General features: G+C 45.1%; 2 protein-coding genes across 2 annotated transcripts in view; both read right to left on the bottom strand.

Moving 5' to 3' along the window:
- LOC307201991 (vomeronasal type-2 receptor 26-like) overlaps positions 1–22,118 on the bottom strand; it is a 139,822-nt gene that overhangs the window by 84,193 nt on the left and 33,511 nt on the right. The gene's annotated exons all lie outside the window — the stretch shown is intronic.
- LOC307201982 (vomeronasal type-2 receptor 26-like) lies at positions 11,932–17,307 on the bottom strand. Its single transcript, XM_079951579.1, has 4 exons — positions 16,316–17,307; positions 15,656–15,883; positions 14,742–14,868; positions 11,932–13,178 (listed from the first exon to the last, which is right to left on the bottom strand). Exons 1-4 carry the CDS (start codon positions 17,150–17,152, stop codon positions 12,277–12,279), a joined length of 2,094 nt encoding a protein of 697 aa, XP_079807705.1. The 5' UTR covers positions 17,153–17,307; the 3' UTR covers positions 11,932–12,276.

Consider the following 22,118-nt stretch of genomic DNA (forward strand, 5'->3'; position numbering starts at 1 on the left):
GGGATAACTTAACCTAGTTATTCTCCTGATCAATCAGCAGTACATCTTTATGGCAAATAAACATTCCCTAACCTGTCATTTCACCCTTCACATCACACCTAACCATTGTACATCAAATACTGTGTTCTGGTAAAATATATACATATGTACAAAAACCTGTTATATGCTAGGGATTCAGTTAACTTTCAACTGCAGGTCTTCTGGACAAAGCATCTGTGACGGTATTCAGGGTCCCTTTCACATTTTTAATCGTAAAATTAAAGTCTTGCAGTGATAGGGCCCACCTCATCGACTTACTGTTGGTCTTCATTGACCTCAGCCACAACAAGGGTGAATGGTCAGTACATAACGTAAAAGTTCACCCCCAGATGTACGGCTTCAGCTTCTGTAATGCCCATACGATGGCAAAGCATTCCTTCTCAATGGTCGAATAATGTCTTTCCCTTGGTAGTAGTTTCTTGCTTATGAAGATGATGGGATGCAGGTCGTCCTTCTCTCCCTGTTAGCACAGCATGGCCCCAATCCCGGCATTGGATGCATCGGTGAAGACGGTGAACTCACGATCATAATCAGGAGCAACGAGGACTGGATTTGATGTCAAGGCGCTTTTTAAGGCGTCAAACGTCTGCTGACATGCTGCTGTCCAGTTAATCTTATCTCGCTCCTTCTTCTGCGTTAGGTCAGATAACGGCACTGCTATCTCACTAAATTTCGGAATAAATTTGCGATAATAACCAGCTTCAGTTGGAAACCCAATTTTCTCATCAATATCTTCATTGAGAGAATCATGCAAATCAGATGATGGAAGGTGAAAGCCAGCACCCACAAGCTTTATGTTGGTCTTAAGTTGCTTCCATTTCTTTAGGGCCCTCCAATCGAGGTATCGCCTTTTGACTTCTGTTCCCGTCTGTCAGGGAACTGCCATCGGAGCCAGAGGCGGAGGGAAGGCTCCAGAGGGATGCCGGAGAGGGTCCCAGTAGTAGCACCAGTGGAGAAGGGGGGCAGATGCGGGAATCGGAGAGAAGGCTCCAGGACTCCTCGCCAGAGACCAGCGGGGAGAGCACGGGTCCTCCGCTGCCCACACCCTCCCTGCGCAGAAGGATTCTGCGCAGGGAGAGTAGGAGGCGACTGGGCGTCAAAGAACTTCTTTGCTGGAAGAAGTTCAAGAAACGCCCACTGACGGATTCTGCCAGAGATTGAGACAGCCACGGATGGGTGGCTGTCCGGACAGAAAGGGTTCACCCAGGTAACCCAGCCAGGTGTGGCACCAACTTACGCACGAGCAACCCCCTAGAACCATTACAGCAATCTGTCAGTCACTGACGGTGCTTGTGCAGAGCCCCCCCCCCGAGGCAGCACGATGAGCCGAACAGGGACAGCCAGAGAGCCGGAGCAACCAGCTGCGATGCCGAGTCTGCTAGAAAGAAATCGAGACTTGGAACAGCATGTAGCTATCTTGACGGCGCGGCTGGATGAAAGACGAGCTCAGGATGTGCAGGTCAGACCCACCCCCATCACAAGGAAGCTGGTACACAAATTTGGTGGGAACCCCCAGGACTACAATGCGTTCCGAAAGGAAATAGAGTACGCTTTGGAACTGCAGCATAATGACTTTGCTGATGATGGGGAGAGGGTAGCGTACATTGTGGGGCATCTGGAGGATGGGGCGCGCGAATGGATCAGGCCCCTAATGGCGATGCAAAATGATGCCTTGAAGGACCTTAAGAAATTTTTTCAGGCGATGAATGCGATGTATTCCAGCGAAGTGGAGCAAAGTGTGACTCAGCGGGAACTGATGGGGTGCAAGCAGGGGAGACAGTCTGTTAGAGACTACTGGTCGCGCTTTGCGATGTTAGTCCACCGGCTCGGTTGGGATCTGGACTCTGAACTAATACAAATGTTGTTTGAGGAAGGGTTGTCCCCAACGATGAAAGACGAGTTGTCCCGTGCGCCTCGCCCACAGTTGATGGATCAACTGACCAAGGCTGTGCTTGCGATTGGAGTACGGCAGGAAGCGCGGGCTCCGGAGAAACGCGAAGTGAGAGGAGAACGTTGCCATGACTACCGCATTCCTGAAATACCGAGACAGCTTTCCCAGGCGGCTGACCCAATGGAAATTGATGGCGCGTGCGCGCGTGAGGTTTCAAACTCCAGTGAAGGTTGCAAGAAGGAGGGGAAGGATTGGAAAACTACCAAGAAGTGTTTCCTCTGCTAGTGGCCAGGACATTTTGCCAGGGTCTGCCCTCAAAGGAAAGCCTGGCAAGGGATGGTGGGGGCTGCTGGCTGTGAGGAGAAGGGGGAGGAAGGGCAGGCGCAGGGAAATGACAATGCCTGGCTGCCAAACAGCAGGGGCAGCAGCCAGGCCAGCAACCAATAGAAGTGCCCCAGCCTGACCCTCCCAAGGCAGCTATAGCCATAGAAGTGGTGCTAGAACTCCTGATTGGGCACCAAGTCAAGGTTAAGGGGCTGCTGGATTCGGGCAGCTCCTGTAATTTCTTCAGCAAGGACTTTGCTCTGGAACATCAACTTCACCTGTTGCCCCTGGATTTTCCCTTGCAAGTGACCACCATCGATGGCAGGGAACTTCTGGGGGGGGGGGGGAGTGACGCACCAGACCCCGCCAATGCGAATGAAGGTTTCCAGGCACATGGAGACCATCGCTTTTCACGTGGCCACACTGGCAGGACCTCCAGTAATACTGGGAATGAGCTGGCTGGCACTGCATGATCCAGTAGTGTCATGGCATCAGCGGTCAGTCACCTTTGGGTTAGCTTACTGCTTGGAACACTGTCTGGGGGGGGGGAGAACCCAAGAATGACGGTGGCCAGGGTGGCTGGGCTGGCCGTGGAACAAAGGGGGGAGGTGCCACCACAATATGCTGACCTGAAGGAGGTCTTCAGCGAGAAGGAGGCAGACAGACTACCCCCCCAGGCCCTTTGACTGCCAAATCAACTTACTCCCAGGGGCTCAGTTGCCGGTGGGTAAGCTGTATGCCATGTCTGACCGGGAGATGCAGGAATTGCGGCAGTTTATTGACAAGAACCTTAAGAGGGGGTTCATAAGGGAATCAAAGGCAGTGGGGGGCAGTCCGGTGTTTTTTGTGGACAAAAAGGACACTAATCAGCCCAGGCTTGTAGTGGATTACCGGGCCTTGAACCTGGTGTCAGTTTTTACCAAACTGGACGTCAGGGGAGCATACAATTTGATTAGGATAAGGGAGGGGGACGAATGGAAGACTACCATGTTCACCCCCCTGGGGCCTTTGAGTACTTGGTCATGCCATTTGGATTACAATCGGGCTCCGCCTGCTTTCAAGCTTTCATGCACCACGTGTTGGGACCCCTGCTGTACAAGAATTGTGTAGCCTTCTTAGATGACGTCTTAATCTATTCGGACAATGAGAAGCAACATGTCAGAGACGTCAGGGAAGTACTACAGCGACTGCAGAAGCACCAGTTGTGGGTCAAGCTGGAAAAATGCCAATTTCACGCCCGAGAAGTCGAGTTTCTGGGGTACAAGTTGTCAGACAAGGGCCTAGCTATGGACCCAAGCAAGGTGAAGGCAGTGCTGGAATGGAAGGCCCCCAAAACCAGGAAGGATGTGCAGAGGTTCTTAGGGTTCAGCAACTTTTACCAGAAGTTCATAAACAACTTCGCTCACTTAACCGCGCCCATCACAGATTGTCTCAGTAGCAAAAAGAAGTTCGCATGGACAGAAAGTGCCCAGCTCTCATTTTAGAGACTGAAGAAGGCGTTCGCTTCGGAGGAGCAGCTCCTACATGTTGATCTGGAGAAGCCCATGAGACTGGAGACCAACGCGTCCGACCGAGCCGTGGGAGCGGTCCTTTTGCAGCCCGGGGCCAAGCAGGGCTGGAGGCCGTGTGCCTTTTTCTCAAGGAAGCTGAGCAAGTCAGAGCAAAACTATACAGTGTATGATCGAGAACTGCTTGCAATCTATGCGGCGTTTCAGCAATGGAAACATCTGTTGATAGGGGCGCGGCACAAGATCCAGGTTTCCCACTTGGCATGGTCAACCGGCTCCAAAACTCCTTGGGCGATCAGTTTGTCCAGTTGTTCGTCCACCTTAGCCTTGAGAGCAAAGGGAACCTGGCGTGGCTTTAGCTTGATGGGGGCGACTTGTGGATAGTTCAAGCAGGGATATGTACAGTGTGGCTGGCAATCTCACCCCCATACCCAGATGTGGACATGTACTCAATGACAGAAGAAATTATACTAGAATGTAATGAAGGGTCTGTGACCATGTTTTACTGTGTCCTCATCTACATGAGCTCCCTGGCAACTTTAAGTTTTGCTGTGGCTTTCCTTGCCAGGAAGTTACCAGACAGTTTCAACGTAGCCAAGTTTATCACTTTCAGCATGTTGGTCTTCTGCAGTGTTTGGCTGTCCTTTATTCCTTCCTACCTGAGCACCAAGGGAAAATACATGGTAGCTGTGGAGATCTTCTCCATCTTAGCCTCTTTATATTGTATGTCATGTCATCATGTACTGATAGGTACGGAAGCCATCTCAAAATTACCATGTGATACGATTCTCCATAGGCAACTATTATACTGAAGGGCTTCTGAGGCTGCCATCTGGTAGAAGGGCTGCATCAATAGGAGTATTGCATCTAGATCAAGGGAAGTAATAGTGCCACTTTATTCTGCTCTGGTCAGACCTCACCTGGAGTACTGTGTCCAGTTCTGGGCACCACAGTTCAAGAAGGACACTGACAAACTGGAACGTGTCCAGAGGAGGGCAACCAAAATGGTCAAATGCCTGGAAACGATGCCTTATGAGGAACGGCTAAGGGAGCTGGGCATGTTTAGCCTGGAGAAGAGGAGGTTAAAGGGTGATATGATAGCCATGTTCAAATATATAAAAGGATGTCACATAGAGGAGGGAGAAAGGTTGTTTTCTGCTGCTCCAGAGAAGCGGACACGGAGCAATGGTTCCAAACTACAAGAAAGAAGATTCCACCTAAACATAAGGAAGAACTTCCTGACAGTAAGAGCTGTTTGCTGGTAACCCTTAGGCACCACCCTAGAATGAGAGTTGCAAACTATATCAGCAGAAACAGATCTTTCCTTTTACACAATAGTTTATCATACTGAGTTCAGGGGGGTTTACCCTCTGCCTGTTCTACTGTTGAATAGATCTTATCAGTAGCAAGTTCTTCCTGATGTTTATTTGAAATCTCCGTTCTTGTTACTTGAAAACCCTGATTTGGAGCAAGAGAAAACAAGCATCTTCCATCTTCCTGGTGACAGCTCTTGAGATATTTGAAAATGGCTATCATTCCTCCCCTCAGTCTCATCTTAGATAAACACACCAAACCCCTCATCCGTTCCTCATAAAGCTTGGTTTCCAGACCATCTTTGTTGCCCTCCTCTGCACATGTTCCAGCTTGTCAATATCCTTCTTAAATTGTGGTGAGCAGAACTGGACACAGACTTCAGGTGACCAGGCAGAATAGAGCAGGACTATTATTTCCTTTCATCAGGACACTATACTTCTGTTGATGCAGATCCCTTGAACCTTTCCACATGTATTACTGGCAAGCCAAGTTTTATTCATCTTAGATTTGTGTATTTGTACCTATTGTAATTCATGTTCTTACTTTTGTCCAGGTTTTAAAATATTTTAAGCTTAATAGTATCTAGAGTAGGGGTTGCTAATGTGGGGTAATGGGATGTCCTCCCTTACATATCGGAGGTCTTTTTCTGACACTTACAAAGTCTCTGGTCTCTCTGGTCTCTCCCTGCAGTGACTTCATTTTCGTGAATCAGTGATGGTCGTTGGAATTCACTGAATTCTATACTTAATAATAAGTACCTTTCAGTGCTGAAACAAAGCTTAGTCTAAGTTCAGAAAATGAAAGCATAAGGACATTCAGCTTCAGAACAGGTTTTTAAAAATACATTCTTACTAATACTCTAGTAGTTTAGGTAAAGTCTAGCAAAATGGGCTGCTCAAAAGGCCTCTCTCAAACACACAAACATGCATACATTTCAGTATTCATTTCTCTATCCAGAAATGGGAATCCCTCCTATATTCTCTTTATTCACAAGACATTTGTTCCATTTTATTGCACCAGCATATGTCCCATTCATATCTAAACTGGATTCCCCCAGGTAAGAGGGTAAATATATGCTGCCTCACTCATTATTCTGAGCCTGCAACTCTAGGTTTGATCATTCTTTTGATGTAATAAAATGAGTGGCTTAGTTCTTACACGAGCTCTTCAGGCAGTGCTGGTGGGGGTTCCTCAGTGAATGTTGCTGGAGAGGTGATGAAGCCACCATGGAAAACTATGCCACCAATGAGGAACTCTCCTGGCTGATGATATGTGTGAAGTGGATGTTTTTGACCATGGAGCCTGCATTTTGCTATGTGAGCCTCACATACATTGTAAGAAATCAGTTCCAGCAGCAAGAACACTAAAAACACCATCCTTAATACAAAGGCAACTATTTGTTTTATGCAGAAACTATGTTTTTTTCTGGCAATACTAGAATAGGTTTTTCCAAGATAAAAATTGTCTCATTTAAATGGTAGATTAATTTCCTGAGAGTACACAATACGGGAGTATCCCAAATTAGACTTGCTGATCCCAGACAGTATTTAAATAATTCTGGTTAAGTTGTAGTATCCTTTGTGTTATGTTGCCATTGGCCAGAGTAAATACACAGGGATTTTTGAGGAGCAGCATATTAATTGTAGCCCTGTTCATAACCAAGCAGGATTGTAGTTGTTCATCCAATGCTCGAGATTCCCTGTGGAACTGCAGAAGAAAATTGCTGAAGAAAATATTCAGAATTGTTATTTTAATTTCCCTTTCATTAGATAATAATAGACCAATGGTGTATGGGTGAAACCAGACGTTAGAAGCTGATAATAGAATACCTTGTAGCCAATGAAGACTCAAAAATGTAGCATGGTGTAGTCAGCATCTTGGAATTTGGCTGAGTGGACCTGGAGTCACACCAGCATATGGCATGTCTGGAATGGCTGCTCATTGCTGTTCTGTGGGATTACAGTTGTGTCCCCTGGCTCTCAGCCTCCTTCCCCTGTGCCTTGGGAATGCATGTTTGCTCAAACCCTCAAGGGCCAATGCCCCTGTGATTCTGGAGAGAGGTTGAGATGGTGCCCCAGGTCCTCCTGTATGACTCCTTTTATAGAGCCTTGTGAAAAGTCTCTCTTGATTCTGTCAGCCTCCATGAGCTAGAAACTTAGGGAGAAAAAGTATCCCTGAAATCTCTCAGACCCCACAGTTCATCCAGGTTCAGCTGAGGGTGGTCATGATTCCTAAAGTTGCTGAGCCTGACTTTCTAGCCTTTGGGTGATTTTTAAGTCAGTGTTCACCTTCATTCAGTGATGCTGATATCTCTGGCTTCTTCTGCAAACTTCTGCATTTTATTTTTTAAATATGTATTCTGCTTCACTTCCACTAGGACAAGGGTTGGGGATGTGTGGCACTCCAGATGTTGATGGATTCCAAAACCAACCAACCCCAGCCAGTATGGAAAATGGTCAGCAATGATGAGGGCTGTAGTCTAGTACTATCTGGAGGGCTATAGGCTTCCCAGCAAAACTTTAGGGGATTAAAAGCAGATAACAACAACAGAAATAATATGTTTGCCTGTGTTTTTATATTTGCTGTAAGCCACTCAGAGTCGGTGGACTAACATCACAAAGCGCGACCAGTAGTCTCTAACAGACTGTCTCCCCTGCTTGCACCCCATCAGTTCCCGCTGAGTCACACTTTGCTCCACTTCGCTGGAATACATCGCATTCATCGCCTGAAAAAATTTCTTAAGGTCCTTCAAGGCATCATTTTGCATCGCCATTAGGGGCCTGATCCATTCGCGTGCCCCATCCTCCAGATGCCCCAAAATGTACGCTACCCTCTCCCCATCATCAGCAAAGTCATTATGCTGCAGTTCCAAAGCGTACTCTATTTCCGTTCGGAACGCATTGTAGTCCTGGGGGTTCCCACCAAATTTGTGTACCAGCTTCCTTGTGATGGGGGTGGGTCTGACCTGCGCATCCTGAGCTCGTCTTTCATCCAGCCACGCCGTCAAGATAGCTACATGCTGTTCCAAGTCTCGATTTCTTTCTAGCAGACTCGGCATCACAGCTGGTTGCTCCGGCTCTCTGGCTGTCCCTGTTCGGCTCATCGTGCTGCCTCGGGGGGGGGGGGGTTCTGCACAAGCAACGTCAGTGACTGACGGATTGCTGTAATGGTTCTAGGGGGTTGCTCGTGCGTAAGTTGGTGCCACACCTGGCTGGGTTACCTGGGTGAACCCTTTCTGTCCGGACAGCCACCCATCCGTGGCTGTCTCAATCGCTGGCAGAATCCGTCAGTGGGCGTTTCTTGAACTTCTTCCAGCAAAGAAGTTCTTTGATGCCCAGTCGCCTCCTCCTCTCCCTGCGCGGAAGCCCTCTGTGCAGGGAGGGTGTGGGCAGCGGAGGACCCGTGCTCTCCCTGCTGGTCTCCGGCGAGGAGTCCTGGAGCCTTCTCTCCGATTCCCGCATCTGCCCCCCTTCTCCACTGGTGCTACTACTGGGACCCTCTCCGGCATCCCTCTGGAGCCTTCCCTCCGCCTCTGGCTCCGATGGCAGTTCCCTGACAGACGGGAACAGAAGTCAAAAGGCGATACCTCGATTGGAGGGCCCTAAAGAAATGGAAGCAACTTAAGACCAACATAAAGCTTGTGGGTGCTGGCTTTCACCTTCCATCATCTGATTTGCATGATTCTCTCAATGAAGATATTGATGAGAAAATTGGGTTTCCAACTGAAGCTGGTTATTATCGCAAATTTATTCCGAAATTTAGTGAGATAGCAGTGCCGTTATCTGACCTAACGCAGAAGGAGCGAGATAAGATTAACTGGACAGCAGCATGTCAGCAGGCGTTTGACGCCTTAAAAAGCGCCTTGACATCAAATCCAGTCCTCGTTGCTCCTGATTATGATCGTGAGTTCACCGTCTTCACCGATGCATCCAATGCCAGGATTGGGGCTGTGCTGTGCTAACAGGGAGAGAAGGATGACCTGCATCCCATCATCTTCATAAGCAAGAAACTACTACCAAGGGAAAGACATTATTCGACCATTGAGAAGGAATGCTTTGCCATCGTATGGGCATTACAGAAGCTGAAGCCGTACATCTGGGGGTGAACTTTTACGTTATGTACTGACCATTCACCGTTGTTGTGGCTGAGGTCAATGAAGACCAACAGTAAGTCGATGAGGTGGGCCCTATCACTGCAAGACTTTAATTTTACGATTAAAAATGTGAAAGGGACCCTGAATACCGTCGCAGATGCCTTGTCCAGAAGACCTGCAGTTGAAAGTTAACTGAATCCCTAGCATATAACAGGTTTTTGTACATATGTATATATTTTACCAGAACACAGTATTTGATGTACAAAGGTTAGGTGTGATGTGAAGGGTGAAATGACAGGTTAGGGAATGTTTATTTGCCATAAAGATGTACTGCTGATTGATCAGGAGAATAACTAGGTTAAGTTATCCCTCCTGAGTCAATCTTCTTAAGGGGGGAGGAATGTGGCATTTGCCTCCTAGGATGGGTCAAGGAAAGGGTTAAAATGGGTGTGATGTGATTGGCCAGTGAGAATGCAAGGGGGGAGTAAAAGATAGAGTGGGAGGTTTTGAAAGGCAGTTGAGGTTTGGGAGTTGGGAGTTGAGGCTTGGGGGTTGGAGAAGGAAGAGGGTGGAATACGCAGTGGGTTGGTTGAGTTGTATTGTGAGGGAGTGAGAGGAATTGTTAGGGAGTTAGATAGATAGTTGGGAATAACTCAGTTTGAAGTTGTAGGAACTAAGATTTAAGAAACTGACAAGAGAAAAATAAACCGACACCATATGCTTATTCCTGCACTTAAAAATAAACTTGATTATTTGTTTACATTAACAACTGTCTGGACTCCGTGTGTCCCCGTGAGAAGCGGGGTGGTGGCAGCGAAGAAAGCAACCGCAGTGGTGGCAGAGGGTCAATAGACCGTGAAACGTCCGGGGGCCCTGTGTGATCGCCACAGGTGCAATCCCAGTCTTCAAGCGTTAGGTGAAGTAGCGCCTCACCAAGGACCGAATGAGCGATGTATTCTGGGTACCCCATTAACTCTACCTGCACCCAAAATTACCTTGAGTCGTGACTGGTTGGTCACCCCAGGTTGAGGGTGATGAACTGCGCAAAGCCCTCATATTTGTGCAAATTTCTGCCCCCTTTACCCATATGACTTCACCAGGTACTGGTGCCTAAAGCTCTGTACAGCCTAGGACCTAGAAACCTGATTGTCTAATGTTGTTTTAAACTGTTTTTAATAGGGTGAAGGATGGGTGATTAATAAATAAATATCCCTGCTGTAACAAACTGGCAACTGCAGGTACGGAGAACCTGTGACTGTTTAGACAGAAAACTCTCCCTGGATATGGAGAGGCAATTGTTTTTGAATAAAGGGAACATGTTATTATAGCATAACACACACCTCTATACTAAAAATGCAATACGTGCACAGCAATCAAAGTTTAATTTATATTTTTTGTCTTATTTCATGTATTAAAAAAGGAGATGATGTGTCCCCTTCCTCCACTCCCAACTGAGAACAGGAATTGAATCCTGATGGGTGCTGCTTGCATAGGAGCCCTGAAACCAGCTGAATCAAATTTTCCCCCAAACCAGCTGCTAAGCAGAAGTTTCTGCAGGGAACATGGAACATGAAATAGACTGTTGCAGCCTTTCCACCCACCACTCAAACCCTAAAAATTCCAGATCACTCTGCGTATCCCACCCCATAATAGGACAATCTGTGCCTGTCTTTCCTGAACTTGGCCCAAGCAAACTCTATTGTTCCAAAGTGTGCAATATAAAGAATTACTTTCTTTTCAGCTTCATTGAATGAGCCTGGGTTATACAATCAGGAGAGGGGAAAATCTCTCCTTATTCACTTCTCCTTATTCCTTTTTCCACCATGTATAAATGCATTGAAACAGTGAATTAAATAACTGACCGTTCTGAGACAGCCAAAATCAGCTGTTAGAGGTGGCTGCCTCATGCTGTCTAATGGTGGGGATGGCCCTGAGTGGAATGGGGTAAATTATTTCACAGTACATAGATAATCTATAGAACTCACTGCCATAGGAAACAATGGTGGAGACAGTGCATTTGCTTTTGGATGCAGCTTGAATGTTTAATCTCACTGTAAACAAGTGGTACAGTGACAATAAAGTATTTCAATTTCCCACAGGAATCTGGTTGGTCAGTGTTAGTACAGGCTGCTGTACGAGATGGGCCATTGGCCTGATTCAAGAGGATCATCTTATATCTCTACAATCTTGAGTATGGATAGGTTGATGATGAAATCTGACTGTAAGCAGTACAGAACAACAGAAAATAAATGAATACTCAAATATTCCATGGCCTGCAATAGTACAGTTTCACAGATCCCATTATGCTGAAAGATGTGAGACAAGTTTTATCTTTGAGAATTAAGGCTAGATACAGATTTGCTTACATGCATATTTTGACAGGGACGCGGGTGGCCTAGGGCTTGTCAATCAGAAGGTCAGTGGTTCAAATCCCTGCAATGGGTTGAGCTCCCGTTGCCCGGTCCCTGTTCCTGCCAACCTGGCAGTTCAAAAGCAGGAAGTGCAAGTAGATAAATAGGTACCACTTCAGCGGGAAGGTAAATGGTGTTTCCATGTGCTGCTCTGGTGTGCCAGAAGCGGCTTAGTCATGCAAGGCACATGATCCAGAAGCTGTGCGCCAGCTCCCTTGGCCAATAAAGCAAAATGAGCACCTCAACCCCAGAGTCGTCCGCGACTGGACCTAATGGTCAGGGGTTCCTTTACCTTATATTTTGACAAGAATTGCTCTGAGTCTTCTTGTCAGCACAGAAGAGAAAAATGTATGTGTAAATGTTTGGTTGTTTTCCTCAAAGCAAATAAGTCAATTTTACAAATGAATTTTCAACTATGCAAATTTGGATTCTAGAAAAAAATTATATAAGGCAGCAGCTAAACTTATATTTCCAAATATTCCACTGTAAACACAGAGAAAAACATAACATACAGCAGATGACATTTTCTCATTTCTTTAATTTTTCTTCCTTATTAGCTGTTCTCTATTGAACTATGGAAATTTGGAGTACATAAAAAAATTATATAAGGCAGCAATTGAACATATATTTCCAAATATTCTGCTGTACACACAGAGAAAAGCACGAAAGAGGGCAAAGGGCAGGTTTAGTATTTTTTTAAATTTTCTTCCTTATTAGCTGTTCTCTATTGTTCAGCTCAGGCCTCAGAATAATTATATAACATTTGGGGGAAAAGATGCAACCCAGAAGCCCACCACCAGAGGCTAAGATGGAGAAGATCTCCACAGATACCATATATTTTCCCTTGGTGCTCAGGTAGGAGGGAATAAAGGAGAGCCAAACACTGCAGAAGACCAACATGCTGAATGTGATGAACTTGGCTTCGTTGAAACTGTCTGGTAACTTCCTGGCAAGGAAAGCCACAGCAAAACTTACAGTGGCCAGGCAGCTCATGTAGATGAGGACACAGTAAAACATGGCCACAGACCCTTCATTACATTCTAGTATCATTTCTTCAGTCATTGAGTGCATGTCCACATCTGGGTATGGGGGAGAGGTTGCCAGCCACACAGTACATATGCCTACTTGGACTATGGAGCAGGAAAGGAGAATGGAGTGGCCTAGTCCTTTTCCCACCCATTTCCTCATCCTGGATTCTGGTTTTGTAGCCATGAAGGCCAAAACCACTGTGAAGGTTTTTGCCAGGACACAAGAAACAGCAGTTGAGAAGATGATACCAAAAGCTGGTTGCCGAAGGAGGCACGTCACCTTCTCAGGTCGGCCAATGAAGAGCAATGCACAAAGGAAACAGAGCAGGAGAGAGATGAGGAGAGTGTAGGTGAGGTTTCGGTTGTTTGCAATGACCATGGGTGTGTTGTGGTGTTTTATAAACGTACCTAGTACCAAAGTTGTTAACAAGGAAAGGGAAAGAGAGAAACAGGCTAAACTGATGCCCAAAGGTTCTTCATAAGACAAGAAGCTGATATCCTTGGGTAGACATGCATCACGGTTTCTGTTTGGATAGTCTTTGTCTGGGCATTTATTACAGTCATTCATATCTGGGGAGAAACGAATATATTAGGTCATATATTTTAGCTTCCTGAAATGTTTACTTACTGTCTGAGAAGAATAGAGCTCTGTTTTAAATCAAAGCACATGTTTAGTACTGCCTGATGCTCTGTAATGTGGTATTGTTGCAATCTAAGCTTTGTCTATCGCATGGATATGCCAATAAACCACATGAGACCGTGAGGGGGAAAGTAGTCCAAAGTGTTTCGTTCTGCGCAGAAGGTTCAGCTGGGAATAACTCGCTAAAACAGCTAAATGTCATACAAAGAGTTTCAAACAGTTTTATACATTTGGCACAAATTCCACACATTCCATTAAGTTTAAATTTCCTATCCAATAGAAACGCTTTGTTTCCCTCACCCCATTTCCTCTTATGGAACTTTGTTGTCTCCTTATGATTGGTCCAAATTACAGTTTAAACAAAGGAGCTTCCTCGTGCTCTGCTAAACTTTTATTGCAGGATAACACTTTAGTATTGTCCAGTGGTACCTTGGGTTACATACGCTTCAGGTTACATACGCTTCAGGTTACAGACACCACTAACCCAGAAATAGTGCTTCAGGTTAAGAACTTTGCTTCAGAATGAGAAAAAAAATCGTGTTCCTGCGGCACAGCAGCAGCAGGAGGCCATATTAGCGAAATTGGTGCTTCAGGTTAAGAACTGACCTCCGGAACGAATCAAGTACTTAACCCAAGGTACCACTGTATTTCACTCTAGTCTGACCACAGTCCGAGCATGCTCAATATGTCAAAACCTTATATGGTATGTTTCTCTGTACAGTAGTACCTCAGGTTAAGAACTTTCCTTCAGGATGAGAACAGAAATCGCACAGCAGCGGCAGCAGCGGCAGCAGTGGGAGGCTAAAGTGGTACCTCAGGTTAAGAACAGTTTCAGGTTAAGAACGGACCTCAAAAACGAATTAAGTTCTTAACCCGAGGTAGCATTGTATTTAATTACTACAGTATTCTTGAATTTAATTGGTTCAGGGCTATGTGGTCCTGTAAGTGCCACAGCCAGAGCCATTGCCATCTGAATGTTTATTCACACTAGCCTGGGTGCAGCCCGTGTAAGTCAGAAGGAGTGGCAAGGCCCCCTCTAGATATGCTCAGGACGCAAGGTAGAAACATGCAAAGAGAAAGGCATGCTTGGCCAATCCACATCATGATCAACTCTCATCTGGAAACCAATGCCCCCACTGTGGAAGGACATGTGGATTCAGAATTGGCCTCCACAGTCACTTACAGACTCATTGTTAAAACCGTGTTTAGGGAAGACAATCTTACTCGGCTATGAGTGATAGAAGAAGAAGAAGAAGAAGAAGAAGAAGAAGAAGAAGAAGAAGAAGAAGTGCTTTGAACCACATACCATCCAATTACTCTCAATGCATGGTCATTGTCATTTGATTGGCATATTTAGACTATCTGAAAGGCAATGAGGCAGGATCACACACACAGTAGATTATCTCTTTTGAAAAGAAAATTCAGCCATCTTTACAACACCTTTCGATTATTAGTGCTGAATCTGGATCTATTTAATTTTTTATTCCTCCTACCTTCCTGGATTGCAATCTTCCCCTCTGGACATGGGATGCAATCGTAGCAGCAAGGGGGCTGTCCCTCCTTCACTTTCTTGCTGGATCCTGGAAGACATCTCTCAGTACAGAGAGAAAGAGGCCGAGTCTATTCCGTAAATGAAAGAGCAGAAGGATCAGCAAGAGAACAATGAATTTGGAAATCTTCATGTTCCTGGGCCCCTCTCTATGTTACTAAGCTGAGTCAGAATTTCAGCAATATGTAGAATGGCTATTTTTTTTAGTAGTAGAAATGTTTGAAGTAATTTGATACCCCCTCTATTGTTCTTGTATGTGTAGGTATTGTTCCCCACCTGTTAGCCAGAAAGGTGAAATCTTGGGGCTTATCTATCCTCTTTTCTTCAGTTAAAAATCAGTATTTTATAATTGTTAAGAAATATTTATAAAATATTTATAAATATAATAAAATAAAATATTTGCCTTTATTCCGTTAGCGACTTCTAGCAGTAAGTTTTGGCTCTTAACCTGGTACTTGGATGAAGAAGAAGAAGAGGAGGAGGAGGAGGAGGAGTTTTAATTTGATATCCCACTTTATCGCTACCCTAAGGAGTCTCAAAGCGGCTAACAATCTCCTTTCCCTTCCTCCCCCACAACAAACACTCGGTGAGGTGAGTGAGGCTGAGAGACTTCAGAGAAGTGTGACTAGCCCAAGGTCACCCAGCACCTTTATGTGGAAGAGCGGGGATGCAAACCTGGTTCACCAGATTACGAGTCTACTGCTCTTAACCACTACACCTCACTGGCTCTCTGTATGCATTGGTTATGTTCTACGCAGGAGCATGCAGTTTCAAAGACAGTGAGCAGACATACAGGTGTATGATCATTGCTTAGTTAATATTGAATTTCTTTGGAATTATCTAATAATGTGGTCCTACCTGATTAAACCAACTGTGCCATGTTATGGCATCTTCATCAAGGATGAATGATTGGTCTCGAGAAGTTTGCAAATCTATCATCCCAACGCTCACTCTGTGCAAACTTTGGTTGGAGAATATAATCCAATTGACAATATCTAAGCTAGATACCACCTCTCCATTCTGGTTGATGAAGACCACATCTCCGGCCGTATTATTAAATGAGATACTTCTCAGAAAGTGATGGAGCTAGATAGAAAACAGAAAAGGCAATTGTTTGGAAAAGGCAGGGTGGAGCATTTTTTCTCTCTCTTCCTGTAGGAAAAACCTACATCCCTCTCTCTCCCTCTCCCCCTTTTTACAAGCTTTCTTTATATCCCCCGGCCCACACCTGTTTTCCTCTGGCCCTCTTCATCTCAGGAGACACCACAGTTTTGTGCGACCACCTGCTCTGAGGGAGGATTTTGTGTATATGGGATAGAGAGAATCCTGAACATCGCTCTCGACCATTACTGACGCTTCTTATCTGTGAATGCAGTAACATATCAGTGGTCTGCAACTTCTTTCATAAAAGTGCTTTTTCATGTCTGAGATGAATGAGCAAGATGACAACACTTTGGAAACCCATACCTTGTGGGAGAATAACAGGCCTCTTCAAGTTGAGGATGTTTAGCCTATTACCTGCCAAAACTGTGGATTCGGATTCTTCCCTCTCCCTCTGTATGCCATTTCTCTGTGCCTGAGTCTGGATGTGGACATGGCATGTAAAGCATGGGCCATGGCATATACAGCATTGTGGATACTGTAACTGTGGCCTGTCATGCTCATTTCAAAAAATGATCCAGGAAGGTTCCCCATCTTCTCTTCTCCGGTGCAAATATTCCCCTCCACCTTGTCTGAAGTGATATCTGGGAATGCACATCCAAAGGCCTGTTGCCAGAAGTCCCTGATAAAACTGTCACCATGTGTGCTGGAAGGGTTTCTGTGTACAACATACTGATGAAATCCTGGTGGGTTTCTGAAGTGAATTTCAAAGGCTATAGCACCATTGAATACTCCTGAATCCCAATTCCTTTGAAATACAAATGAAGTGAACTCAACCTGGGCTGTTATTATCCATACTTTACTTTTTATATTGTATGACATGTCATCATGTTCTGATAGGTATGGGAGCCATCTCAAAGTTGTCATGGAATAAGATTCTCCATAGGCAACTATTACATTAGCTGTGCTGCTAAAAATTTTATGATTTATACTTGCCCCCTGTTGTAGCATGCCATCTACTTCAGAAATAAAACTTAAAGTGGGGATTCTTTCTAGAAATGCAAAACAGACACCACTCTTGGTAAATACTGGGGAAATGGTTTGCACAAATCTTTCTCCGTTGTCATTGTCCGTTGCAATGACTCCAATCCACGTCCACCTGAAATGCAGAAGCAAAGAGAGAATTCCCTCATACTGAAGGGCTTCTGAGGCTGCCATCTGGTAGAAGGGAAGCCCTGGACTTTTATCATTCATCACCGGAACAGAGCCATAAATGAGCTAAAAAGCAAATGGAAGAATAGAAGAGACAAAGTAGATTCCTTTCGCAGTATTCATATAAATTATGAGGTGAACCCTGTTAGTCAAATATGCCCTTTGCTAATGTTTCAGGGTTTGTTTGCCTCTCTCTCGGTTTTACAAAAGACACTTATGCAATTGAGCTGAAAACTGGGATCATCTCCCTTTTCTCATTTTTAAACCTTTGATTTGATGACTGGAAAGGGAACTGTGTCTGTTTTATATTATTTTTATGAATCCTTTTAACACATTGATGTCTGGACCAGGGCATTGTGTCTACTTCACTTAAAAACAAACTTTTTTTATGTCATTGCAAAATTTGGCAGGGTCTGGTACAATGGATAAAACTGGATGGGGGAACATACCATGCCCCAAACAGCAGATTTCCTAGACATTATCTGGCTTTGTCAGAATTCCAACTTGGGTTAGATGCACATTTCTTCTCTGGAGCTTCGTCTTTCTCCTTCATGATGCACATGCCCCATCAGATAGCAAAACTGTGCTGATTCTTCTCAGACTTTATTTATGAGCGTTTATTTCACTTGTGAACCAGCTGCTAACTACTATCACTGTACTCCTGCGGAACTGGATTCTATCTGCAATTTCCCATAACCTCTCTGTGTCTTTCATTATGTTCGGTGTGCTAAGGAGGAATAGAATAGGCTCCTACCTGTAAGGGTTTTTAGCTGTAAGCATTTTCCCCACTTCCCCAGCAGCTTATTTGACATGCCCTCCTGTACTATTTTTTCCATTGGCACCTAAAATCTTATTGATTTTATCCTGTAAGCAATTCCCCCTTTCCATCAGCAACTCATATCAGATACCCTCCTAATTCAGCAGATAATGATGCAAATATGTTAAACGGTTGGTGAGAGAGAAGCCCACTGTCCCATCAGCGGCCTTTGGTATATACTATAAGTGATCTAAATGTGTGTGTGTGTGTGTGTGTGTGTGTAAGACAGGGGAAAGTTACATATTTTTTCAGGTATTGCAAACATCCCCTTTATTTAGGTTTGTCTGTCTGTTTGTTTCCTTATATTACAATTATGTGCCACCTTTATTTTCAAAGGAACTCAAGGTGGTGTGCATGGTTGTACTTCCAATTTCATATTCACCCAGAACTGAGGCTGAGGAACCTGCCTCTTCCTCTATGCAAGCTAATAGAGGTATTGTACATAGGTGTCCTACCTGTGGAATCTTATAGATATCCAAAACAGTGGCCACATAAAAGGAGATTTCAGAATCCAGTCCCCCAATGACCCCTGCCAGATAACTTTCAACATCACATATATAGTTAGGGACAAATTTCTTCACCATGGATAAAAGCAGCAGTGTGGCAAGATATGTGCTCCTTGCACTGATATAGCTGTCATATAAGTGGAAGCCCAAGGTGATATTGGGTAAGATGTGAGGGTCTTCATTGATCTCCTTGACTGCAAATGCCAAGGCCACGATGTGCTGGTAACCCTTAGGCACCACCCTAGAATGAGAGTTGCAAACTATATCAGCAGAAACAGATCTTTCCTTTTACACAATAGTTAATCATACTGAGTTCAGGGGGGTTTACCCTCTGCCTGTTCTACTGTAGCAAGTTCTTCCTGATGTTTAGTTGAAATTTCCTTTCTTGTAACTTGAATACCCTGATTTGGAGCAAGAGGAATCAAGTGTGTTCCATCATCCTGGTGACAGCCCTTGAAATATTTGAAAATGGCTATCATTCCTCCCCTCAGTCTCACCATAGCTAAATATATGAAACTCCCTCAACCATTCCTCACAAGGCTTGGTTTCCAGACCATCTTTGTTGCCCTCCTCTGCACATGTATCAGCTTGCTAATACATATCCTTCTTAAATTGTGGTGGTCAGAGGACTCCAGGTGACCAAGGGAGAATAGAGCAGTATTATTACTTCCTTTGATCACGACGCTATACTTCTGTTGAGGTAGATCCCTTGAAGCTTTCCACATGGACTACCAGCAAGCCAAGTGTTCCTCATCTTAGATTTGTGCAATTGTCCCTATTGAAATTCATGTTGTAACTTTTGTACCAATCTTTTAAGGTTAATAGTATCTTGAGTAGGGGTTGCTAATGTGGGGTAATAGGACGTCTTCCCTTACGTGTCTGAGATCTTTTTCTGACACTTACAATGTCTCTGGTCTCTCTCTGCAGTGACCCCATTTTCGTGAGTCAGTGATGGTTGTTGGAATTCACTAAATTATATACTTCATAATAAGTACCTTTCAGTGCTGAAACAAACTTTAGTCTAAGTTCAGAAAATAAAAGCATAAGAACCTTCCGTTTCAGAAGACTCTAGTAGTTCAGATAAAGTCTATCAAAATTTGCTGTTCAAAGACCACAAACCCACAAACATGCATACATTTCAATACATTTATATTCATTTCTCTATCCAGAAATGGGAATTTCTCCTGTATTCTCTTAATTCACAAGAGATTCCTTCCAATTTTCTGCACCAGCATAAGTCCCATTGATATCTGAAGTGCATTTCCCCAGGTAAAAGTTTAAACGTTTGCAGTCTCAGTCATTATTCTGAGGTTGCAAATCTAGGTTTGATCATTACACGGATGTAATAAATGAGTGGCTTAGTTCTTACACAAGCTCTTCAGGCAGCGCTGGTGGGGGTTCCTCAGCGAATGTTGCTGGAGAGGAGAAGAATCCACCATGTGAAACAATGCCACCAATGAGGAACTCTCCTGGCTGATGATACGTGTGAAGTGGATGGTGTGGACCTTGGAGCCTGCATTTTGCTATGTGAGCCAGACATACATTGTAAGAAATCAGTTCCAGCAGCAAGAACACTAAAACCACCATTCGCAATACAAAGGCAACTGTCTGTTCTACATGGAACCCATGATTTCTCTGGCAATATTATAATTAGCTTCTCCAAAATAAAAATTCTCTCATTTGAACGGTAGTTAAGTTTCCTGAGACGGTGCAATCTGGGGGTATGAATGATCAGACTTGTGGATCCCAGACCCTATTTAAATTATTCTGGATAATTTTAGTATCCTTTCCATTACTTTTGCAAGTGGCCCCTGAAAGTCCAGAGGGATTTTTGAGGAGCAGCAGCTTTAATTATAGCCCTGTTAATAACCAAGCTTTAATTTAGTTATTTATTCAATGCTTGTGAACCCCTGTGGAATTGCAGAAGAAAATGTGTTTGTCACATATTCGGAACTGTTGTGTTTAATTCCCTTTCAGTGGATAATAAGGGAGCAGTGGTGTATTGGTGAAGTTAGAAGTTCATAATAGAAGACCTTGTAAACAATGGAGACTCCAACATGTAGTACGGTGTTGTCAGCATCTTGAAATTTGACCGAGTAGACCTGGATCCACATCAACCATGTGGCAATGACCCCTCACTCTCAGCCTCCTTCCCCATGGCCTAGGCACACACATTTGCTGGCCTTTGGAGGGGAATTCTCCTTGGCCGGTAGATCTCAAAAGGCAGGGGTCTTTCCAACCCAAAAGGCACCATAAATGGGCCACTCACTGGTGCCTCCTGGAGGGCAGTGCCTTGCTGGCTGTAGCCATTGGCTGCTGTCTCGCAGCACAGATGGGTGAAGAGCGACACCCTCCCACCCTCCCTTTTTACTTCCATTCACAATTCAGGTCAATTAATTATCGTGCTTGTAAAATGTATTTTCCTTTTCAGGTCATTGTGGTTCGAGGACCCGACCCCCGCGAAGTAAAATGAAGACACAGGGACACGTGATATAAGGTTAATGGGCTAGAAAAGGCCACAACTTTATTGATTACAGCAATGAAAAGGTATTGGCTTAGGCATTGGATCGCGAAACAAGTGGGTTTATTCACCAGGGGTTCATCACCTGTTGATGCTAATCCAACTATAGGCTCACCCCTGATGTCACCGAGGGTCGTGCCATGGCCTCCCGCCAAGTAGGCTTCGGACGGAATACACGACCGCCAGATTCCATTAACGGAATACCCCTAGAAATTGAAGGCATAGGCGATGGCCACACCTAGCACTTCGACACACCACAACACATTATTCCAATGCCTAACCTACCCACCAATACCACCAAAAAGTTGTGACGATTGCTACGAGGTAGGCGAAAAAACCAAAAAGCCTAATGCCAAATGGAAAAACTCCTACCAGGCCCCCCGGGCAACCGAGGCGACCAACCTAAGGTCCATAGCAAGGCCAATGACCTAAGCCCTAACTCAAAGGGAGTGGAGGGTGGGTGACTCGCCCAGGACGACAAAGAGAAATGAGGCCGGGGGGGAGGCTGGCACTGCAGCATAAAGGCTGCTGGACACGCCCCCCCATGGCACCTGGTTGGACAGCCACCGGGGGGGGGCGTGAGTGCCAGCCAGGTGAGCTGGAGGCAGGGGGCTACGCCCCCTGCTAGGAGCGGTGCTCGGGCTCCCGTCCACAACCACTCCCCTCTCTTTCAGGGAGGAGAGTCTTTGTGGTTCAAGGACCCGACCCCCGCGAAGTAAAATGAAGACACAGGGACACGTGATATAAGGTTAATGGGCTAGAAAAGGCCACAACTTTATTGATTACAGCAATGAAAAGGTATTGGCTTAGGCATTGGATCGCGAAACAAGTGGGTTTATTCACCAGGGGTTCATCACCTGTTGATGCTAATCCAACTATAGGCTCATCCCTGATGTCACCGAGGGTTGTGCCATGGCCTCCCGCCAAGCAGGCTTCGGACGGAATACACGACCGCCAGATTCCATTAACGGAATACCCCTAGAAATTGAAGGCATAGGCGATGGCCACACCTAGCACTTCGACACACCACAACACATTATTCCAATGCCTAACCGCCACCCGAGCTAAAGGCTCGCCGCCAATACCTTCAAAGCTGCAACCAATCCCAGATGCTTTTGCTGACACTAGCTAACCAAATGTCGTTCCCCAGATCCGATAAGTGGA

The sequence above is a fragment of the Podarcis cretensis genome (genome assembly GCF_951804945.1).
Source record: "Podarcis cretensis genome assembly, chromosome: 13".
NCBI lineage: Eukaryota > Metazoa > Chordata > Lepidosauria > Squamata > Lacertidae > Podarcis > Podarcis cretensis.

Bases quoted from the DNA above. Each gene is read 5' to 3' on its own strand.
- LOC307201982 (XM_079951579.1), bottom strand. From the start codon at position 17,152: ATGAATGATAAAAGTCCAGGGCTTCCCTTCTACCAGATGGCAGCCTCA. The intron at 14,869-15,655 runs GTAGGACCACAT...TTTACGGAATAG, and splicing joins GGCACAGTTGGTTTAATCAG to ACTCGGCCTCTTTCTCTCTG. The intron at 13,179-14,741 runs GTAGGAGGAATA...GTTTCTCCCCAG, and splicing joins GAAGATTGCAATCCAGGAAG to ATATGAATGACTGTAATAAA.